This window comes from Meles meles, chromosome 21 (genome assembly GCF_922984935.1).
Source record: "Meles meles chromosome 21, mMelMel3.1 paternal haplotype, whole genome shotgun sequence".
NCBI classification, from domain to species: domain Eukaryota; kingdom Metazoa; phylum Chordata; class Mammalia; order Carnivora; family Mustelidae; genus Meles; species Meles meles.
Window position 1 is genome coordinate 18,360,731 of NC_060086.1, and position 17,582 is coordinate 18,378,312.

A 17,582-nucleotide genomic window follows, 5' to 3' on the forward strand; every position below is an offset into this window, starting at 1 on the left:
GGGCTGGGGCTGTTCCCACCTCAGCACTGGTGGCTCCTCCTCAGCAGCCCTCCGTGGCTGGGTGGCTCAGTCAGTTAAGCATCTGCCTTTAAGGGGCATCATGATCTCAGGGTCCTGAGACTGAGCCCTGCATCCATCTCCCTGGATGGGGTATGGGAGGCCAGGACTTTAGGAGAGGCTGCTCCAAAGCTCCTGGTGGCAGAAGAGCAGAGGGTGCTTCTCCCTCTCCCTCTGTGTCTGCCCACGACTTGTGCTCACTGTCTCTCAAATAAGAAAATCTTTTTTAGAAAGTAAATATAGTTTATTTAGCATAATGTTTAGAAAAATAAGTTCAATCTTTAAGAAAAAATGATGATAGTGATAGGTATAAAAATCAGTTTAAACTAGCTTCACGGTTTATATGACTGATCCTGATGAATCTTGGCTTCCATGCCCTGAGGAATGAAGCCGTGCTGTCCCCACATCACAGAGAAAGACACGGAGGGTAAGAGAGGTGCAGTAATTTTCCAGGCAAAGAGTAGAAATTGGAAGAATGGAAACTGGTCCTGTTCTCCAGAGCCCAGAGGCTCAATTGTCAGCTTGTTTTTTTTTTCCATTTCTTTAATAAACATTTACTTTTTAGACTATGAACCAGTGCTACATTCTGTCACTCCAGGATTCTCCCCAGAACCCATCAGAGAGGGCTCTGGGGCCAGATTCTCCCTCCCTGTTCCAGGGGCCCCGGGTGACTCCTTCTGTCTGTTCAACAACCAGGACACAGAGGTCTTGGGGGGGACCCTTCCTTGGCCATGGGTGTCCGCCTCTGCCTGGCTTTCCCATGCCCTGCTGGAGGGTGAGGTCAGGGTCACGGGTAGTGAGGTGGCTGGGGAAGGAGGAAGAGGCTGAGGGTATCCCAGCCTAGTGATTCCACTTACCTGCCAGACCATTCTTCCCAGCTCCATCCAGCATCCCATTGATCTGTTGCTGCTGCTGCTGCTGCTTCCAGATCCCCGCCAGCACCAGCAGAGGTGAGGGAGGGATCTGCCCTGTGGGGACCCAGGAATCTTCTAAGATGCCTCCAGCCCTTTCCACGGCTGCCCAATCCCCCATTCCTTCCAGGGAGCCCCGGATCTCTGTTCCCCAGTTCTGTAGGATCCCTCACTCGCTCACCTTTCCCAGGGTCCAGGAATCTCGCAGTCTCGCCAGGGGCCCAGAGCTCTCCCCCCAGTTCATGGGGTCTTCCTGCCATCTGGAGCCCGAGAGCTGATGTGGGCAAAGGGCAGGGCATAGCACAGGCCTGAAACAGGAGGGACCTGTGGTTGTCACCCGGGCTGCCATCAAGAGCTGTGAGACATGAGGCACTGGATCTCCGAAGACAATTCAGCCCGTGGAGATGATGACACCAAGGTCTATGTGTTCTCAACATGTGGCTTCTTCTTGTCCTCTGCACAGTTATGGACACAGGCATGGACACTCTCAGTTTACTGAAGGAAACGAGCACTGGGCCAAACAGCAGGTAAGCAGGACAGCTGGGTCTCAAACTCTAGGCTCCTGGCTTGTCTCCAGGGGCTACAAAGGGTTTCATAGTGTTGTGCCCGAGTCTTCACGTCTGAGAGAGCACCAAGGAGCCAGCACCGATGCAATCGCATGAGGGTTTGACAAGCTTAAGCTTGGGCCCAAGTATACCCGATGCAGCGGAGTAGGGACTTGGACCCTGAACCAGATTACAGTCAGAGTTTTTAAAGGCAGAGTAGGGGTGGACTCAGCGGTGGGTGAGGACAAAGGGGGTGTTCAGAAGGGCTACCAGGGTAAAGAAGACTGTCAGGATATTGGAGCCTTGGTTATTATCAAGCTAAGGCTGTTTTTCCTGCAAATGAGGCACTAACATGAGGACAGTTGGGAGTTTGCTAGTGGAATGTCACATTCCTCCTATCAAGCGTCCTTGTTAGTGAAATTTAGCACTGGGACATTTGTGAACCGAGGGAGACTCCTGTCTTGTAGGATTGTGATTTCTACAAGTTAACTCTTTGTTCACACATACTACCAAGGGGAGAGGAGTGGGTTCAGGGGGAGGTGCAAGGTGCCAGTTTTTGCTTTGTCAAGATGGCTGTACTTATTTCAGGGTTAGACTCGTGGTGGGTACAGCCTTGGTTTTCTTGGCCTCCACAATAGATAGGAGACTGACTCTGGCTTTGGGGACACCTCAACTCCATGACTGATGATCTCACCTGTTTGAGGCCCCCAAACTCTGTTCCCTGCTTCTTTCCCTGCTCCCAATTCCAGTTCTAATCAAGGTGAATCTGGCCATCTTTCATGGAAGTCCCTGGTCCCCCTTACAGGCTGGGCCTCTCTCCTGTTCACTTTTGGGCTAGTCTGACTCCACTGCTTCCATAGCTGGTCTCTCCTTCCACAACCAGGGCAGCCCAACTCTGGGGCTCTTGAGGTGGACAGCAGCATCTAAGCAGAATTTTATACTTTGTGTTGTTATCCTTGTTTTGTTGCTGGCATGTTTTTTATGGTTTCCTTATATGTATGTTTAGATGTTCTCCTAACTGAGGGTGGTGGGAGTGGAAGTGGGTGGGAAGGATGGGGTGGCTGGGGGATGGACATTGGGGAGGGTATGTGCTTTGGTGAGTGCTTGAGTTGTCTGAGACTGATGAATCACGGACCTCTACCCCTGAGACAAAAAATACATTATATGTTAATTAGAAAAAAAAGTTGTTGTTCTATTTAAGCAATACTAGAATGGTTCCTGTTTACAAGAAATTTACATAATGATAAAGTGGTGCTTTGTAGAGTACTGATATTCAGCTGTCTTGGGCCAGAAGGAGTTGAGGAAACATTGTGAGAGTCCTAGGGAGACACAATTTAGGAAGTTCAGCTCAGGACAGGGCCAAGGAGAGATGATAACAAGGGGTTTGTCTAGTCTCCTGGGCCCCTGGCCCTGCCCACCTGCTTGGCTGTCCCCACCCAGCACATCTGGAGCTGCCAGCTCTCTGGGTGTTGTCCTGGATCCGCCAGGGGAGAAGCTGGTGAAAGTCTTCTCTTAAAATGCTCTCGTTCCTGGAGGTCTCAGGAGATGCCATGAGAGTCTGATTGGATTGTTTCCCTGTGAGGTTCGTCATGTAAAGCCGAAGCTAGTGGGTAGGAGGGTCACAAAGAGAAGTGACACATCTACGCTGTTGGAGGTGTTCAAATGTCTCGGCCAATTAGGGATGGTTTTGAGACCATGCAGTCTTCTCACACTAATACCGGAGGATATTCCAGCCCAGAAGACATATTTGTTTACAGTTGTATCATACTCATATCATTCAGTTCCAATGTTGCTCTTTTTCTTTTCTATTTCCTTTTTTTTTAAAGATTTTATTTACTTATTTGACACAGAGAGACAGATCACAAATAGGCAGAGAGGCAGGCAGAGAGAGAGGCAGAAGCAAGCTCCCTGCTGAGCAGAGTGCGATGCGGGACTTGATCCCTGGACCCTGAGATCATGACCTGAGCTGAAGGCAGAGGCTTTAACCCACGGATCCACCCAGGCACCCCTCTTTTCTATTTCTTTACTCCTGTTCCATTGATAGAGGTACTTCTCAATTTCTAAACATATGGGAATTTCTAGGTCACTTTTTAGCAGTGATTTCTAGCACATTATATTACCACAACATGCTTTTTTGTTGTCTGTGATTTCATGCTTCTGAAAAAAATTGAAATTTCCCTTATGGCTAAAGTAAATTGGGCGCATTTTTATAACGGTCTCATAACGGTCTCCTATGTGCCTAAAGTCAGTCAATGTGGATGTGGACAGATGTATGGAGACATCTATGGGATTCAGATGGTTTGCCATCAAGATCTACATCTTGTGGGTGTTCCGTCTGCATTGAGTTGCTGAGAAAGGGCTGGAACCTCCTATTCTGATTGTGTATTTTCTTTTTGTTGCAGTTTAGTCCTCCTTTGCTTTCTACGTTGTTCAGCCAGTGGCTCTCAGAAAGGAGTTTGGAAAGGAAGGAGAGAGAGCACAGAAGAGGGAACAGGGACCTGGGTTGGAGGGAGCAAACAAGAAGGATGGCCAAAGTTCCAGAGAGGACCTGTTGTTGGGATGGCACGTGGTGGGTTATCACGTGGGAAGGGGCTTTGTACCAACGAGGTCACCTGTGGCATCCATGTTGAGCTACTAGGGGCAAAGGCAGCTGATTGGTGGAGAGATTAGAATGGTTCTAGGTTGCTAAGGAAACGTTCAAACCCGGGAAGGCTTGGTGGAGGATGGATCCTCCACACCAACTGCTCCTGAGAGTTCACTTTGCCTGCTAATGTGTCCTACAGACCTTGTGCTTTACTAACCTGCTGACCTCCTAACCTTTGTGAACCTTGCTCCTTCGCCTCAAGTACTTAATTTGACCCTGACCCCTTCTCCTGACCAACACCTTCCCCATCCTACCCGCTTTTTCCTCCCTATTCCCATCCCTAATTCCCAACCTATCCCCTCCCCATCCCTCCCTCCCCTACGCCCCAGCTCCCATCCCTAATTCCCAACCTATCCCCTCCCCACCCCTCCCTCCCCTACCCCCCCCCAGCCATCTTCACCTCCTCCCTGGGCCCACAGTGCCCCTTCAAAGGACCAGGGCATGATGGTGCAAAGGCTGCTCTTCTGGCTCCTCTTGCTCCAGTGTCCCTGTTCCCCAAACACAAATGTGAGTAACTGTGACACTTCACTGGTGTCTTCCTTCTTCTTCTTCGTCTTATTCTCCTTCTTCTTCTTCTTTTTTTCTTTTTGGATATTTGAGAAATAGAGAAATTTACTTGATTTATTTATTTGAGGAATAGAGAAAAAGGACACAGGTGTAGGGGGAAGAGCAGAGAGGGTGGGAAAGAGAATCCCAAACCAGCTGTGCAGTGAGTGCAGAGCCCTAGGAGGGGCTTAACCTCAGGACCATGAGAACATGACTTGGCCCAAACCAAGACTTGGTCACTTAACTGACTGAGCTATTTGGGTGCCCATGAGCTGCTAGTGGTGTCTTCCTTCTTACTGGGTTCTTTCACACGGTGGTTAAATAACAGCTTTTTCATGGGGTTCTTGATGGTAACTTCAGAAGAACGACAGTTCTTCCTGACAACTAGACCCCACAGGGCTGGTTTCTGGGTCAACCTGAAGGGGTTGTGGCCACAGCCATTTGCATCAAGTTTTGGGTCCTGTCTGTGCTCCTTGGTCCAAGAAGAGCAGCTTTGGTAGGATGGAAACCTGTAGACACCAGGTTTATAGTGTCAAGAGGAAGAATTTGTGAAGATAGGAAAAGCCATTGAGCTCTTTGTCCTAAATAGGGGGTTTGTGTGATATGTACATCATATCACTTTAAAACTGTCTTTGAAAATGTCAGGAACTCTAATTTAATAGGAGCTAGGGGTATTAGATTGGTCCCTGGAAGCCCAGTGAAGATCCTGCCGCAAGCCTGGTAAATTCAGGGTCCATCTTCTGTCTAGTTGGTTTTCCTGTCAGCGCATTGTTTCTATTTGTGAAGTTTGGCAGCCCTGGGTATCTCAAGCATTGGTGTTGGGACTAGAGTGTTAAAAAGTGAAATGTCCTTTGTGCTCTGTGCTTCTTGGTTTGTTGACTTTTAGCAACTTCTGAATCAGCCCTTTCCTTCTGATCTTGGAGGCTGTCCCCAAGGACCATGTGTCCCACCAGGTCCATGGAGACCTGAGAATCCCAGAAGACACTAAGTGACCGCATCCTGCTGGGATATATGTCACCGGAAAATCACTAGGAGTGACATGATCAGGAAGTGAATGAGTTGTTGTCCTTTCTTTGACCAAGTATGTGCAGAGTGTCGATTTTCCCAAAATAAGAAAGTTCTGGATGTCTTTAGGATTGTCTAAATATAAAGAAATATGTGGTTCCCTGCATGAATATTTCACTCTATCAAGAAAAATTAAAACCTGTACCCCCGTGAGAAAGAGAGAGTCAGCCAACAGTTAGGGAACACCCCTGGATACAAGTAGACTTCTTTAGTTCCGCTTGCTCCAGATTATGAAAGAGGGGTCCAGCAGTGTCAGTAGTCAAGAAGGAACCTGGTATTGGGGCAGGCCCATCCCACATGAAGTCCTCTAGTCAAAATAGACTTCATTCTGTTTGTCTTCAGAAGAGGGAATTTCTTGGTCATCTTGATTGGAATCATTCCCCTCTACCTAGGCTGCATCTCATGGATCAGTTCACCTTTCTCACCCTACCCCATCTCTGAACTCTTGCCTGAACAAACTGGTCTTGCATTTCCCACCTCCACCTGCTCATGGCCACTGTCGGAGAACCTAGTGTTTTTGGCCCCACTGGCTGTCATCTAGTTAAGAGTCAGCTACTGGTATCAGCTTCCAGACAGCTGCCAGATATACTGAGTGCCCACAAGTGGGTACGTTTTACATTCGTGACCAGACGGCCTCTGTCTTTTGTGCATTTGATCCCCATGATCAATCACTGTGCTGACAGCTACTGCTCTCTTTCAGACAGTGGCTATTCAAAGAGAGTGTACGTTTCCCACCAGCACACATTTTCCTGACCTCAGCTGTGAGGCCTGAAGAGGAAAATGTTACAGATTTCAGGAGCTCCTTTCTAGAGAGGTGTGTTTGCACAAAATTCAAGCTTGGTGGGAATTAGTATGAATTGCATTGTGAATGTGTTTTCTCCTGAAATGCTTCTAAATGTAGTTTTTGTAAAATGATGTGTTTCTTGCCTTGGTGTTCATGTCCAGGAATTTTGTATTCTTAAAATTCACAGGCACCTGGGTGGTTCAGGCAGTTAAGTGTCTGCCTTAGATTGGGTCATGATCCCAGGAGAGCCCTCGGATTGAGCCCTGATTGGGCTCCCTACTCAGCTGTCAGTCTGCTGCTCAGTCTCCCTCTGTCCTTCCGGCTCTCTCTTTCAAATAAATAAATATATTTGTTAATATTTTCTCTCTTTAGAAAGCTAAATTTTATAGTTGCTATTGCATGATTTAAATACAGTAGTAAGAAATAGGAACATGAATTCCTTCCATTGGCTTTTTGAAGATACTAACCTTCACAGATAACCTTAGAACATACATGATCGCCTGATTATGCAAATCCTTGTGTCCTTCAGAAATCTGACATCTTAGACTGTGATTCAGAATCAAAGTGAACATTGAAAGAAAACATCAATGTTTTCAGAAACTAAGCAATAACTCTAATTTATTTTTATTGGACAATTATCGCATATTGTATTAACAAGCATCCTCCTGTCTCTCTCACTTATGTCCTAATCTATAAACTTCTGTCCATATAACATGCTCATTTGTAACTCTAGTACATTATATTCATGATTTCTCTCATTCTCCCATAAATTTTGGGTGTAGTTTTGGAAATGTTCCAAAGGAGTTTATCCAAGTCCTTCATGGCTGTCCAATAGAAGTCACTGACTTCTTACCTATTCTAAGTTTACTTTGACTTGTCTGTTTGATGTTGGCTTATAAATTCTCAAGTTCTGTTAGCTATAGAAAAAAAATTGCAGTGTGCTTGTAGGTAAAATAAAATCTCTTAAGATTTGTCTATTAGATTTTGCCTACAGCTTCAGTGTGTTATAATGTATATGTGATCACAACATCTTTTCAAAGAATACTGTTTGTTGATATTGGACATAGGTAAGCAACAAGGAAGCCATCACCATGGTAAGATGATAAACACACTCATCACTGCCAAAAGTTTGCCCCAGCTCCTTGGAAATCCCTCTGTGTTCCTTCTCCTCTAGGAGGAGACAGTTGAGAGGTATGCTTACCTCCTGGAGGCTGGTTGAGGGTTTGTAGAGTTGATTCTTTGTGACAGATAAACAGTAAATGTCTTTGAGATTCCTCATTGTCTCAAATGGTATTTCAGCTTGTCCTTTCCTTGCCTGACCATTTCCTTCTTGGCCCTCATGAGATTGAAGTTCTGTGGAAGCTTCTCATTTTAACTGCCTCCTTGGGAACTTGTGCCTTTCTCATTTGCCTCTGGAGAACCGTCCTCACTGTAAGTATATTAATATACCTTCTGTACTTTCATTCATAAATAAGCAGAAAATTTTATAGTCACTGAACATTTTTTTATTTTTTTATAAACATATAATGTATTTTTATCCCCAGGGGTACAGGTCTGTGAATCGCCAGGTTTACACCCTTCAAAGCACTCACCATAGCCCATACCCTCCCCAGTGACCATAATCCCACCCCCCTAGTCCCTGGACATTTCTATGTCCATTCAGTACTACAAATTTCCCTCTAATAAGTCAATTTTGATTATCACCAGATTGATGTAGTTTTAAATTTCTATTGAAGTGACTTCTTGATCCATATGTTCTTTTTTTTTTTAAGTTTAAGGATAATTGGCAAACAGTATAATGTGAGTTTCAGGTGTACAACATGACTCAGCAATTCTGTACAATTCTCAGTGTTCATGCCAGAAGTGAACTCTTATTCCCCTTCACCTCTTTCAGCCTTCCCTCTACCCAACTGTCCTCCCACCCATGTCTTCTTTAGTAGTGTGCTGGTGAATCTCCATTTTTGGTCATTCCCAGTTATCTTTCTGTTCTGGATCTCTCGTTTGACTCATCTGTGGTCTGAGAACATAGTTCCTGTGGTTTCGATTCCTTTGGTGGTTCACATGTGTTGTATGGCCCAGAATATGGGCTCTCTCGGTGACTGTTCCATGTGAGCTTGAGAAGAATGTCTATACCTGGTTGTTGAATGAAGTATTCTGCCGATGTTAGTGGATGCAGTGGATGGGTGATGCTGGTCAGTTCACCTGCGTTCTCATGGAACTTCTGTATTCTGGGTCTGTCAATGACTGATAAGAGGGTTTTGAATTCTCCAGCTGTAGGAATGGATTCATCTGTTCCTACCAGCAATATTTTCTGTTTCTGCTTCATGTGCTCTGATACTCTGTTGTTGATGCATGCACATTACAAATTGTTGTGTCTTTTTGGAGAAGTGACCCCTTCCTCATTGAAATAATGCCCGTCATTATTCCTGGCGGCTTTCCTTACTCTGTGGTGTGTTTTGAAGGATCATTTCACTGGCCACAGGTTTCTAGTTCCATGTTCCTTTAAACACTATAAACATTTCATCATTCTTGATGGCATGGTTTCTGGAAAGAAGTGTGATGTTCTTACCCTTCTTCCTCTGGAGTAAGGTGTTACTACTGCTCCCCTCTCCCCCTTCCCCCACCCATTCCCAACCCCTGCTCCAGATTTCCAGAACTGTTTCTTTGTCTCTAATGATCTATAGCTGAATATTCTAGATTAGGCAACATCGGTGTTTTTTGTTCATTGTTTGTGTGTGTGTTTTGGTATTTATCCTCTTCCAATGTTTTCATTTTCCTGGATCTTGATTTGGTAACTCCATTAATTTTGGACAATGCTCTGTCATTCCTGTTACATGTGTGTTACACATTTTGTAATGACCTACCAATCTTGGATTTTCTGTGCTGTCTTTGTCATTTTTGTCTCTGTGTTTCTTTTTTGGAAGTTTCTACTGGACATTCTTTACTGTTAATGATTCTTTCCTCTGGTTTGTTTTGAGCCTCTTCAAAAGGCCAGCATAAGCACTCTTGATTTCTGTAATGGTGGTGTTGTCTGGAATCATATTACAGCCTTAGAGTTTCACATCTCTGCCCACATTTACCATCTCGTCTTGTGCACTTTTCCCTTAGACCCACTATCATACATCGAAGAGACTTTAAAGTCCAGCCTGCTCTCCCCATCACTTCTGACACAGGAAGTGTGATTCTCTTGCTTGCTGTCATGGTTTTTACCTGCAGTATGCCTTGTTGGGTTGTGCACTTTTCCCTTAGACCCAGTATCATACATCGAAGAGACTTTAATGTCCAGCCTGCTCTCCCCATCACTTCTGACACAGGAAGTGTGGTTCTCGTGCTTGCTGTCATGGTTTTTACCTGCAGTATGCCTTGTTGGGTTGTGTTGAAAGCCAGATACTGTGTCCTGGTAAAGGAAGTGAGGTAAGTGGGAGTTAGGGTGAGGTTTTCTGCGCCTCTGGCTCGGGGTTAGACTGAGGTCCTCGCCGGTGAGACAGGGAGGAGGTGGCACTGGAGTGATTTCCCTCAGCTCTGTGGCTTAGTCTTTGGGAAACCCCCAGTTAGACTCTGGAGACATGGTTTCACTTGAGGGCAGACCCTTCTAAGAAGAAAGAGCTCTTTTGAGGTTCTTTCTACATGGGACTATTTCCCCTCTCCCTTCCAATGGAGAAAACTTCCCTTCAAAGAGAAAAGAAAAATATTACGTATTTGGTGTAGCCACCTACTTTCCACTTGCCCTGCCCATGGGGCTGGTGACATGGGCCAGGGGAGCTCAGAGGTTCCTAACCAACATGGGAAATTAAAGGAATAACCATGGCTTTCTGATTGCCCTCCCCTGATGCACTCTCCCCAACAACATACTATGACTGGTTTTTTGATAGCATGGTGATACTCCAATATCCTGGCAAGATTTGGAGATTGGCCCCAAACTCTCATCATCCTGTGAAGTTTTAGAATGAGGAAATATGTTAATGGTGTCAAAATGAGGTCTTGCCTCGATGTTATTGAGCTATAATAACATCAGGGCGACTCGAATCTGAATTGCCTGACTCCCCTTTTTGAAAACATCAGCTGTCATTTCTGTTGTGGCTTATGCTTCATCTCTCATCATGGGCCACTCTTTTTCTCATCCTATGGCTTTTACTTCTTTTTGATGACACCGCGTTTGAAACAGTCTGGGAAACTTCATAGCACCTGATGGGCTGTGACTGTGTGTGAATTCAGCGAACAGCCAACTCTTTTTACGGTTTCAGGAAAGCTGTGTAGAGAAGGAAAGAGGCATATCCTTGACAAAGCCTTTGCTCCCTTGCCTCCCTGCCTGCCTTCCTTCTTTCCTCCTTCCTTCCATTTTCTTTCTTTCAGTATTTTTAAAAAGTCGCAGGTTCTGTACTTCAGTGCAGATACTGGGTTGCAAAAAATTGAGGGAAATATGCTAAGTGAAATAAGTCCAGTGGAGGAAGTCAGTTATCACGTGGTTTCACTTATTTGTGGAATATAAGGAATAGCGTAGAGAATATTTGGAGAAGGAAGGGAAAATGATTTGGCGGGGGGATTCAGAGGGAGAGATGAACCATGAGAGACTATGGACTCTGGGAAGCAAACTTAGGGTTTCAGAGGAGAGGGGTGGGAGGAGCCTGGTGATGGGTATTAAGGAGGGTACATATTTCATGGAGTACTGGGTGTTATATGCAAACAGGGCATCCTGGAACACTACATAAAAAACTAATGACAGTCTGTGTGGTGACTAACATAAATAAAACTAGGGAAATGATGAATTAATGGATTTTTTTCAATGTCTGCATGATCCCTTGTCAAAATTGAATAGGTTGAACATTCATTGACTACAATGTGAATGGAATTAGGGGTCAAAAATAAGCTAAACACACGTGTGCTCTTTATCAGAAATGGATTGTGAACAATGATGATGTAATCAGGAAATTCTAAGTTTGTCTTCTTTTTTAATCCTGTGAATTCATTCTGGTAAGCACAGTGATTATTGTAATACCTTTAATTACAATTGCGGTATTTATCTGAACTATAGATTTTTACTTGTAATATGTTTTGACATCCAGCTTATCTTTGTTTCTTCCTCTCTTAGATAAAGCCTCGACAATATGAAGGTAAGATTTTCAGCTTCAGTTTCTTTACCAAAAATTCTCAGTATCGGTGTTTGATGTGGGCATAATTTGACGAGGGATAAATATGGTGACTTCTGATGTCACACTGACTTGTTATGTCTTGAAAATGGTTCTCTTCCCCATGTGGAGTCTAAGTGACAATGTGGAGGGAGTTGCCATCTCTAAGAGACCAGGACGAGGAACACCTGGTGGGACTAATGAGAATACAAGGTGTAATTTTGCAGAGAGATGTTTAGGAGGCAAGTGAGGATCACAGCCTGAAGTCTGGAGTGAGTACTTCACCATGAGCTGGCTCTTGGTGAAATGTCAAGAGGAGAAAACTCTCTGAGTCTAGCAAACACGCTACACTTAGAGAAGGAGGCATATATTTCCATGCAGAGCGTGTGTCACAGGAGAGGATTAAATGGTGGTTTTGAGTCTGAAGTGGAGGGAGCCTTTCCTGCCAGGGGAGAATGAATGGAATAGAGCCTATGCCAGCAGGGATAATGGATAGTGCCTGGGGCACCTAGATTGTGGTGATTCCGTGGTGCTGGCTGTTGATGGCCTGGGTGGCTGACTGGCTTTTAGGAAACCGTAGAATGTCGTTGTTCATTGCTGTAAGTGCGGCAGTGCTGCTGGTGAGAAGAGAGGTCTCAGAGCAAGAGAGCGCTCACAGTGGGCCAGAATAGAAGTTTGCACTTTGAGGAAAGATGATAGAATTATTTTTTAAGACATTCTGTTTATTCATTTGACAGAAACTGAGAGAGAGAGAGAGCACACAAGCAGCGGAGTGGCAGGCAGACAGAGAGGGAGAATTGGGCTCCACGCTGAGCAGAATTGGATGTGGGATGTGATCCCAGATCCCGGTGTCCTGACCCCAGCAGAAGGCAGACCCTTAACCAACTGAGCCACCCATGTGCCCCAAGATGAGAGAATCAAGTGGCTCTTAGAGGAGTCTGTGTTCTAGACCTTACATGTGTTATGCAGCTGTGATCAGGCTCCTCTTGAGTGTTGTTTTCCTGTAAGGGTAGAGGGTAACATTCTCCTGTTGTGATGAAAAAAGCTTGTCTTCTCGGGTGTGTGCATTATCCAGGCCCTCCAGAGACTCTGTGTAATGTGGAGATTGTTACCCAAGTGTGTTTATAGCAGAGATCTTGTCCTCCAGAGCCCCCAGCCTGGGGTTCATGAAAGGCGATCTGTGAGCAGCAGAACGTCTCTGAAGGCCTGCGAGTTTCACTCGCCTGACATCTTGAGTTTTCCTTGTGTGGAATTCCAAGTAGGACCTGGAAGTGGACGTGGCACTGAGCAGGACCAAAGGATAGATTTGCTCATTTTGGGTTGTGTGCAGGGACCTGATTTTGTATCTGAATTATTAGAGGAGAGAGATGTTCGTTGATAGGATGCTCGATTTTTCTGTCACAGCTCTGGCAATGACATGAGCATTTGCAGGGATCGGATTTTCCAAGAATGGTGCTTACAGATGGGAGAAAAATGAGAAGACATTCGATTGCTTTTCTCTATGTTTGAAAAACATTTTAAGTAGGAATCTCACTGATATAGAAAGTCTTAGGTTTCAAATGCTGCTACAACTTGCTTTCTTGAGGCACACTGGGAATGCTAGCAAGTTAGTGACACCCAAGTGTCAGAGAATGCTCTCTGGTGCTAACACAGTGGGATTATTCAATGTCACTGTTTTTGCTAATTAGCTTAAAATTCTTTTTTCTCCTTTCAGTTACTTTAGACCAAATAAAGAAGAAGATTGATGACTTTAAAAAGGAAAACAGGGACCTTGAAAAAAAAATAGCGAGTTGGGAGGAGAAGGTATGTGTGCCCTTTCAAATATTTTTTGTGATTTCATTTTGGTTACTTCCCCCTCTGGTAGTTCATTCTATTGATCTATTTTGTGCGATCCAGAAGCGGTCCTTGAGTAAGAGAAGCTTCACAAATGTAGCGCACTGCCTCTGTCTTTGTGAAAGGAGTCACAAAGATAGATTTCTCCAACATGCCGTTTTGGAATTCTGATTCCTTTTTCATATGTTTTATAGGTCAGGAAAGCAAAAGAAGCAAAGAAGCAAGCAGAAACGAAGAGAGAACATAAGCTTTCCCTTGCTGAAGTACATAAATTGAAAGTAAGAATCCTTTCTTTGCCTGAATTGTGTTCTAAAAACAGAAGTAAAGGTGATGAAATATTATTATTATTATTAATTTCTAAGATTGATTGCTTTGAGAGAAGGATAGAGTGAGGGGAGGGGGTCTGAAGGAGAGAGAGACAGAATGCTAAGCAGACACTGTGCTGAGTGTGTCGCCTGATGCAGGAATCAATCCCATGGCCCTGAGATCAGGACTTGAGGCAAACGGAAGCAGGAGTCAGACACTCCACAGACTGGGCCACCCAGGTGCAACCCAGGTGTCCAAAGGAATGAATCATTGCTACTCATTCAATAGATATATATATATTTCAATATATTTTCTTGAAGGAGAACATCAAAAAGGTGGAAGAGATTAATGAACATTTGAAGGACAGGCTTCAGTGTAAACAGGCTCTCTTTCAAGCTGAGAGAGAAAAGAATATCCAGAATGTGGATGTGGTAAGAGTTAGGTGTTAGTTGTCCTATAATGTGGCTTGGGAGGCTTTTCGTTTATTGGGTGAGGTGAGTGCAGTGTGCTCCTGTACTGTTTACGCAGTAGAGCGTGGGCGTCCAGGAACTGCAACTCCTACAGAGCAGTGAGCTGTGATTTCACTTACGACCACCCCGATGAGGTTTGCTATTTCAAGGTCTAGGAAATGTGGTTTATTTCACAGCTGGGTCATCATCACATCATTTAGCGCTGCCCTCCAAGTTATGTAGAAAATCCCACAAAATACGTGAGCGATGAAGGGCGATAGCAAGCCCAATTGTATAGTAGAAGATTATTTTATATCTGTTCCACTAAGAAAGCCATTTGTGTGTTTTTTGACATGAACTAGTTTCCTTACTTTCTCCTTATTCCATTTATGCCTCAGGGGCTTTCTTTGTTGCCCTCCATGAGCCTGTCCTGTTAGGTGCCCTCATATGTCTTTTCTCAAATCTGTTTTAAAGGCCCAAGATGAATTGGGGGATCAAGAGCTGAGAGCCTTGACATCCAAAATCCACGAACTGAAAGGTATGTTGTTTTGGGGGAAGAAATCTCCATATGGTGGCCATGAGTTTGCCTCGGGCAGGGAAAGATGCCTTCCTGCCTTCACAGTCTTGCCCTTCTCCTTTCCTCATCAAAACCAAGTTCTCAGGTCATGGCACAAACACACAAAAGCAAACTCATCCTTTTCAGAAAGTAAAAAGTTCCTGGAAGGCCGGTGTAATGCCCTGAGTTCTCAGAAAACAGCTAAAGAAGCAGTACTTAACCTGCTAAAGAAGAAATTGGATGTGGTGGTGGAATTCTCTGAAAGACGAAAACTGACTGCAGAAGAGTAAGCTACTGCTGTGTTGTCACAGATACCATTGTATGAATTTACGTGGCGGCAAGTCTAGAGAATTGTATTTGGAACTTCTGGAATTGGATCTTAGAGTACTTTTGTCAAATGCATTGTGTAGAGTTGTGCCTGCCCTTCCGATCTGGATTTGTGTAACCTGCATTTTCCTTTCTGTTCTAAGGACTTGCCCCACGTTGTTGTGTGATTCGTTGGAGTAGAAGGGGAAGGTACCAACATTAATCACTTTGATTAACTGGATCCCCTCTGGGTCAGTCTAAATTGTCTTTACATTTTCACTCTCATCACGTGCTCTTACCACTCCTGCATCAGGTCCATTTCTTGTTCAGCATGAGACTTGGGTCCAGAATGTGGAGAGAAAAATGGAATTCTCTTCCTGCAGAAACAGGGAAAGTTTCTTTGTGGAAAGTGGGCTGGGGCTCCAATAATACTGGGTCCCTTCATCTGGTATACAACTGAGATCATTCACTCGAGGCCAATCCCTAATAAGGCCAGCGTATTCCCTGTCCACCTGATTTTCTCTTTCTTCTTTTTTTAAAAGAGATTTTATCTATTTGACAGAGAGAGGCACTGCAAGAGAGAGAACACAAGCAGGGGGAGTGGGAGAGGGAGAAGCAGGCTTCCTGCCGAACAGGGAGTCCAGTGTTGGGCTCTATTGCAGGACCCTGGGATCATGACCTGAACCAAATACTTTTAAGCAGATACTTAATGACTGAGCCATCCTGGTGCCCCTCCACATGATTTTCTAGGTGTAACTCTCCCGGATCCCAACCAAAGCCTGCAGTTTCACTAAGTCTCATCTTTGCTGGCTGGACTGGAACTTCACTTGTTGCATTCCAACCTGTCGCCAAAAGGTTACTTGTTCATTTACTGTGTATTCACTCGCCTGTTCCAGAATTCACTGATGTGTCCTGGGGAGGTTGGCTCCCACTTCCAGGCTGGCTTTCTCCTGTGCTTCCTTCTTCTCCATCTGGTTCTCATGTTTCTTCATGTGCTCTTTAGAAATTGGGTGCATTCACTACAAGTTCGCTCTCTTGTCCAGTGTTTCCTTTTGTTTCTCAGGAGATCAGGATATTGGAGTCCCTCATTCATGTTGAAATTCCCTGTCTTCCCTGGAGACTCAGGTTTGTGTTATTCCTTCCAACTCCAGGGATGGGGGTCGCTCTCTTTCACAGGCACCTGGATTGTGTTCATTGATAGGTTCGTCTTGGGGCAGGTCCAGTGTCCTGAACACCTTTCTCTCTTCAACACCATATCCCTCAGCCACACATTGACTGACGCTGCAGAAGACATTTGCTGAAGTGTAGTTGAGAGACCAGAAGCAGATGCTCATGTCCTTCTCTTTCTAGAGCTTTTGTCTGTTTCTGAGTCTTTCTGCATGAGATTCTTGACAAGTGTCCAGTTGAAACCTTGTGTATCAACACCATGAACAAAAGAGTCGAGGGCGGCACAGCAAAACAACCTTTCTAAGCATCGCTGTTTGCTGCCTTCTCCATCCATGAACTTGGTCTTGTTTAAGAAGATTGACTCAGGGCGCCTGGGTGGCTCAGTAGGTTAGAGCCTCTGCTTTCATCTGAGGTCATGGTCCCAGGGTCCTGGGATCGATCCCTGCTTTGGGTTCTCTGCTCAGCGGGGAGCCCGCTTCCCCTCTGTCTCTGACTGCCTCTCTGCCTACTTGTGATCTCTCTCTGTCAAATAAATAAATAAAATCTGTAAAAAAAAAAAAAAAAAAAAAGAAGGTTGTCTCAATGGAGCTGACAGTTTTCCCTCTGAAGTATGTTCCCTGAGATAACACCCTGCGTATGTGAGAGTTCACATGGATTATGAGGACATATTTTCGGCACTAAGATTGGCCTTTTCCTACACCAGGATCTTTCATGTGGGGCCAGGGGTTGTACTTCTAAAGCCTAGAGATGTGTGGGAGTGAGTTTCCATGCCAGTGAAGCCATATTCTGGAAGGTTCCTTTGGGCTGACTGACTGTGTGGGGCCCAGCCTTTGTCTGAGGATCAGGGCTCCCCACGGAGGTGAGACTAATGCTGGGCCCGTGCTTCATCCTAATGAGTGTAGCTTGTCAGGCTTGGCTTTTCACTTTGAATTGAAATGAGCCTTCACCATTTCAAACCAAAGACGTACTCCAAGAGGGCACAAAGTGCAATGTTATTTGATGACATGGTGAGTGAATTAAAGTAGAGAAGTATAAAGACAGCCCCGATTGCATGGAGCTTGGCCAGCAACCAGAGTTCGGTTTTTCTTTAACCCTAAATGGGGCCTTCATTCATTTCCCTGTTGTGTTGTCAGTCTGTGCTTTAAGCGGAGACATTCCAACATAGGCCAACAAGTGTGCTGGGAGGATAAATGGCAGAAATTCAGGACCTTGGCTACTGGACAATGTATATACCTTTCCCATCTTAGGAAGCTAGAAGAGACACTTTATGAACTGAATGCAACCAAG

General features: G+C 44.9%; 1 protein-coding gene across 2 annotated transcripts in view; it reads left to right on the forward strand.

Annotated features, from left to right (window-relative positions):
* LOC123933493 (transport and Golgi organization protein 1 homolog) overlaps positions 1 to 17,574 on the forward strand; it is a 105,376-nt gene extending 87,802 nt beyond the window's left edge. The window contains exons 4-14 of one of the 2 annotated variants that reach the window (XM_045992722.1): positions 936 to 1,007; positions 1,432 to 1,495; positions 7,852 to 7,983; positions 11,642 to 11,663; positions 13,393 to 13,481; positions 13,706 to 13,789; positions 14,741 to 14,804; positions 14,970 to 15,108; positions 15,879 to 15,983; positions 16,192 to 16,253; positions 17,543 to 17,574. In XM_045992722.1, the coding sequence (XP_045848678.1) occupies positions 936 to 1,007; positions 1,432 to 1,495; positions 7,852 to 7,983; positions 11,642 to 11,663; positions 13,393 to 13,481; positions 13,706 to 13,789; positions 14,741 to 14,804; positions 14,970 to 15,108; positions 15,879 to 15,983; positions 16,192 to 16,253; positions 17,543 to 17,550 (841 nt within the window). In that variant the 3' untranslated portion in view covers positions 17,551 to 17,574. Of the gene's footprint in view, positions 1 to 935; positions 1,008 to 1,431; positions 1,496 to 7,851; positions 7,984 to 11,641; positions 11,664 to 13,392; positions 13,482 to 13,705; positions 13,790 to 14,740; positions 14,805 to 14,969; positions 15,109 to 15,292; positions 15,348 to 15,878; positions 15,984 to 16,191; positions 16,254 to 17,542 lie in introns of those variants that run through there. The other variant, XM_045992723.1, reaches the window with a different exon arrangement.
* The last annotated feature ends 8 nt before the right edge of the window (positions 17,575 to 17,582 follow it).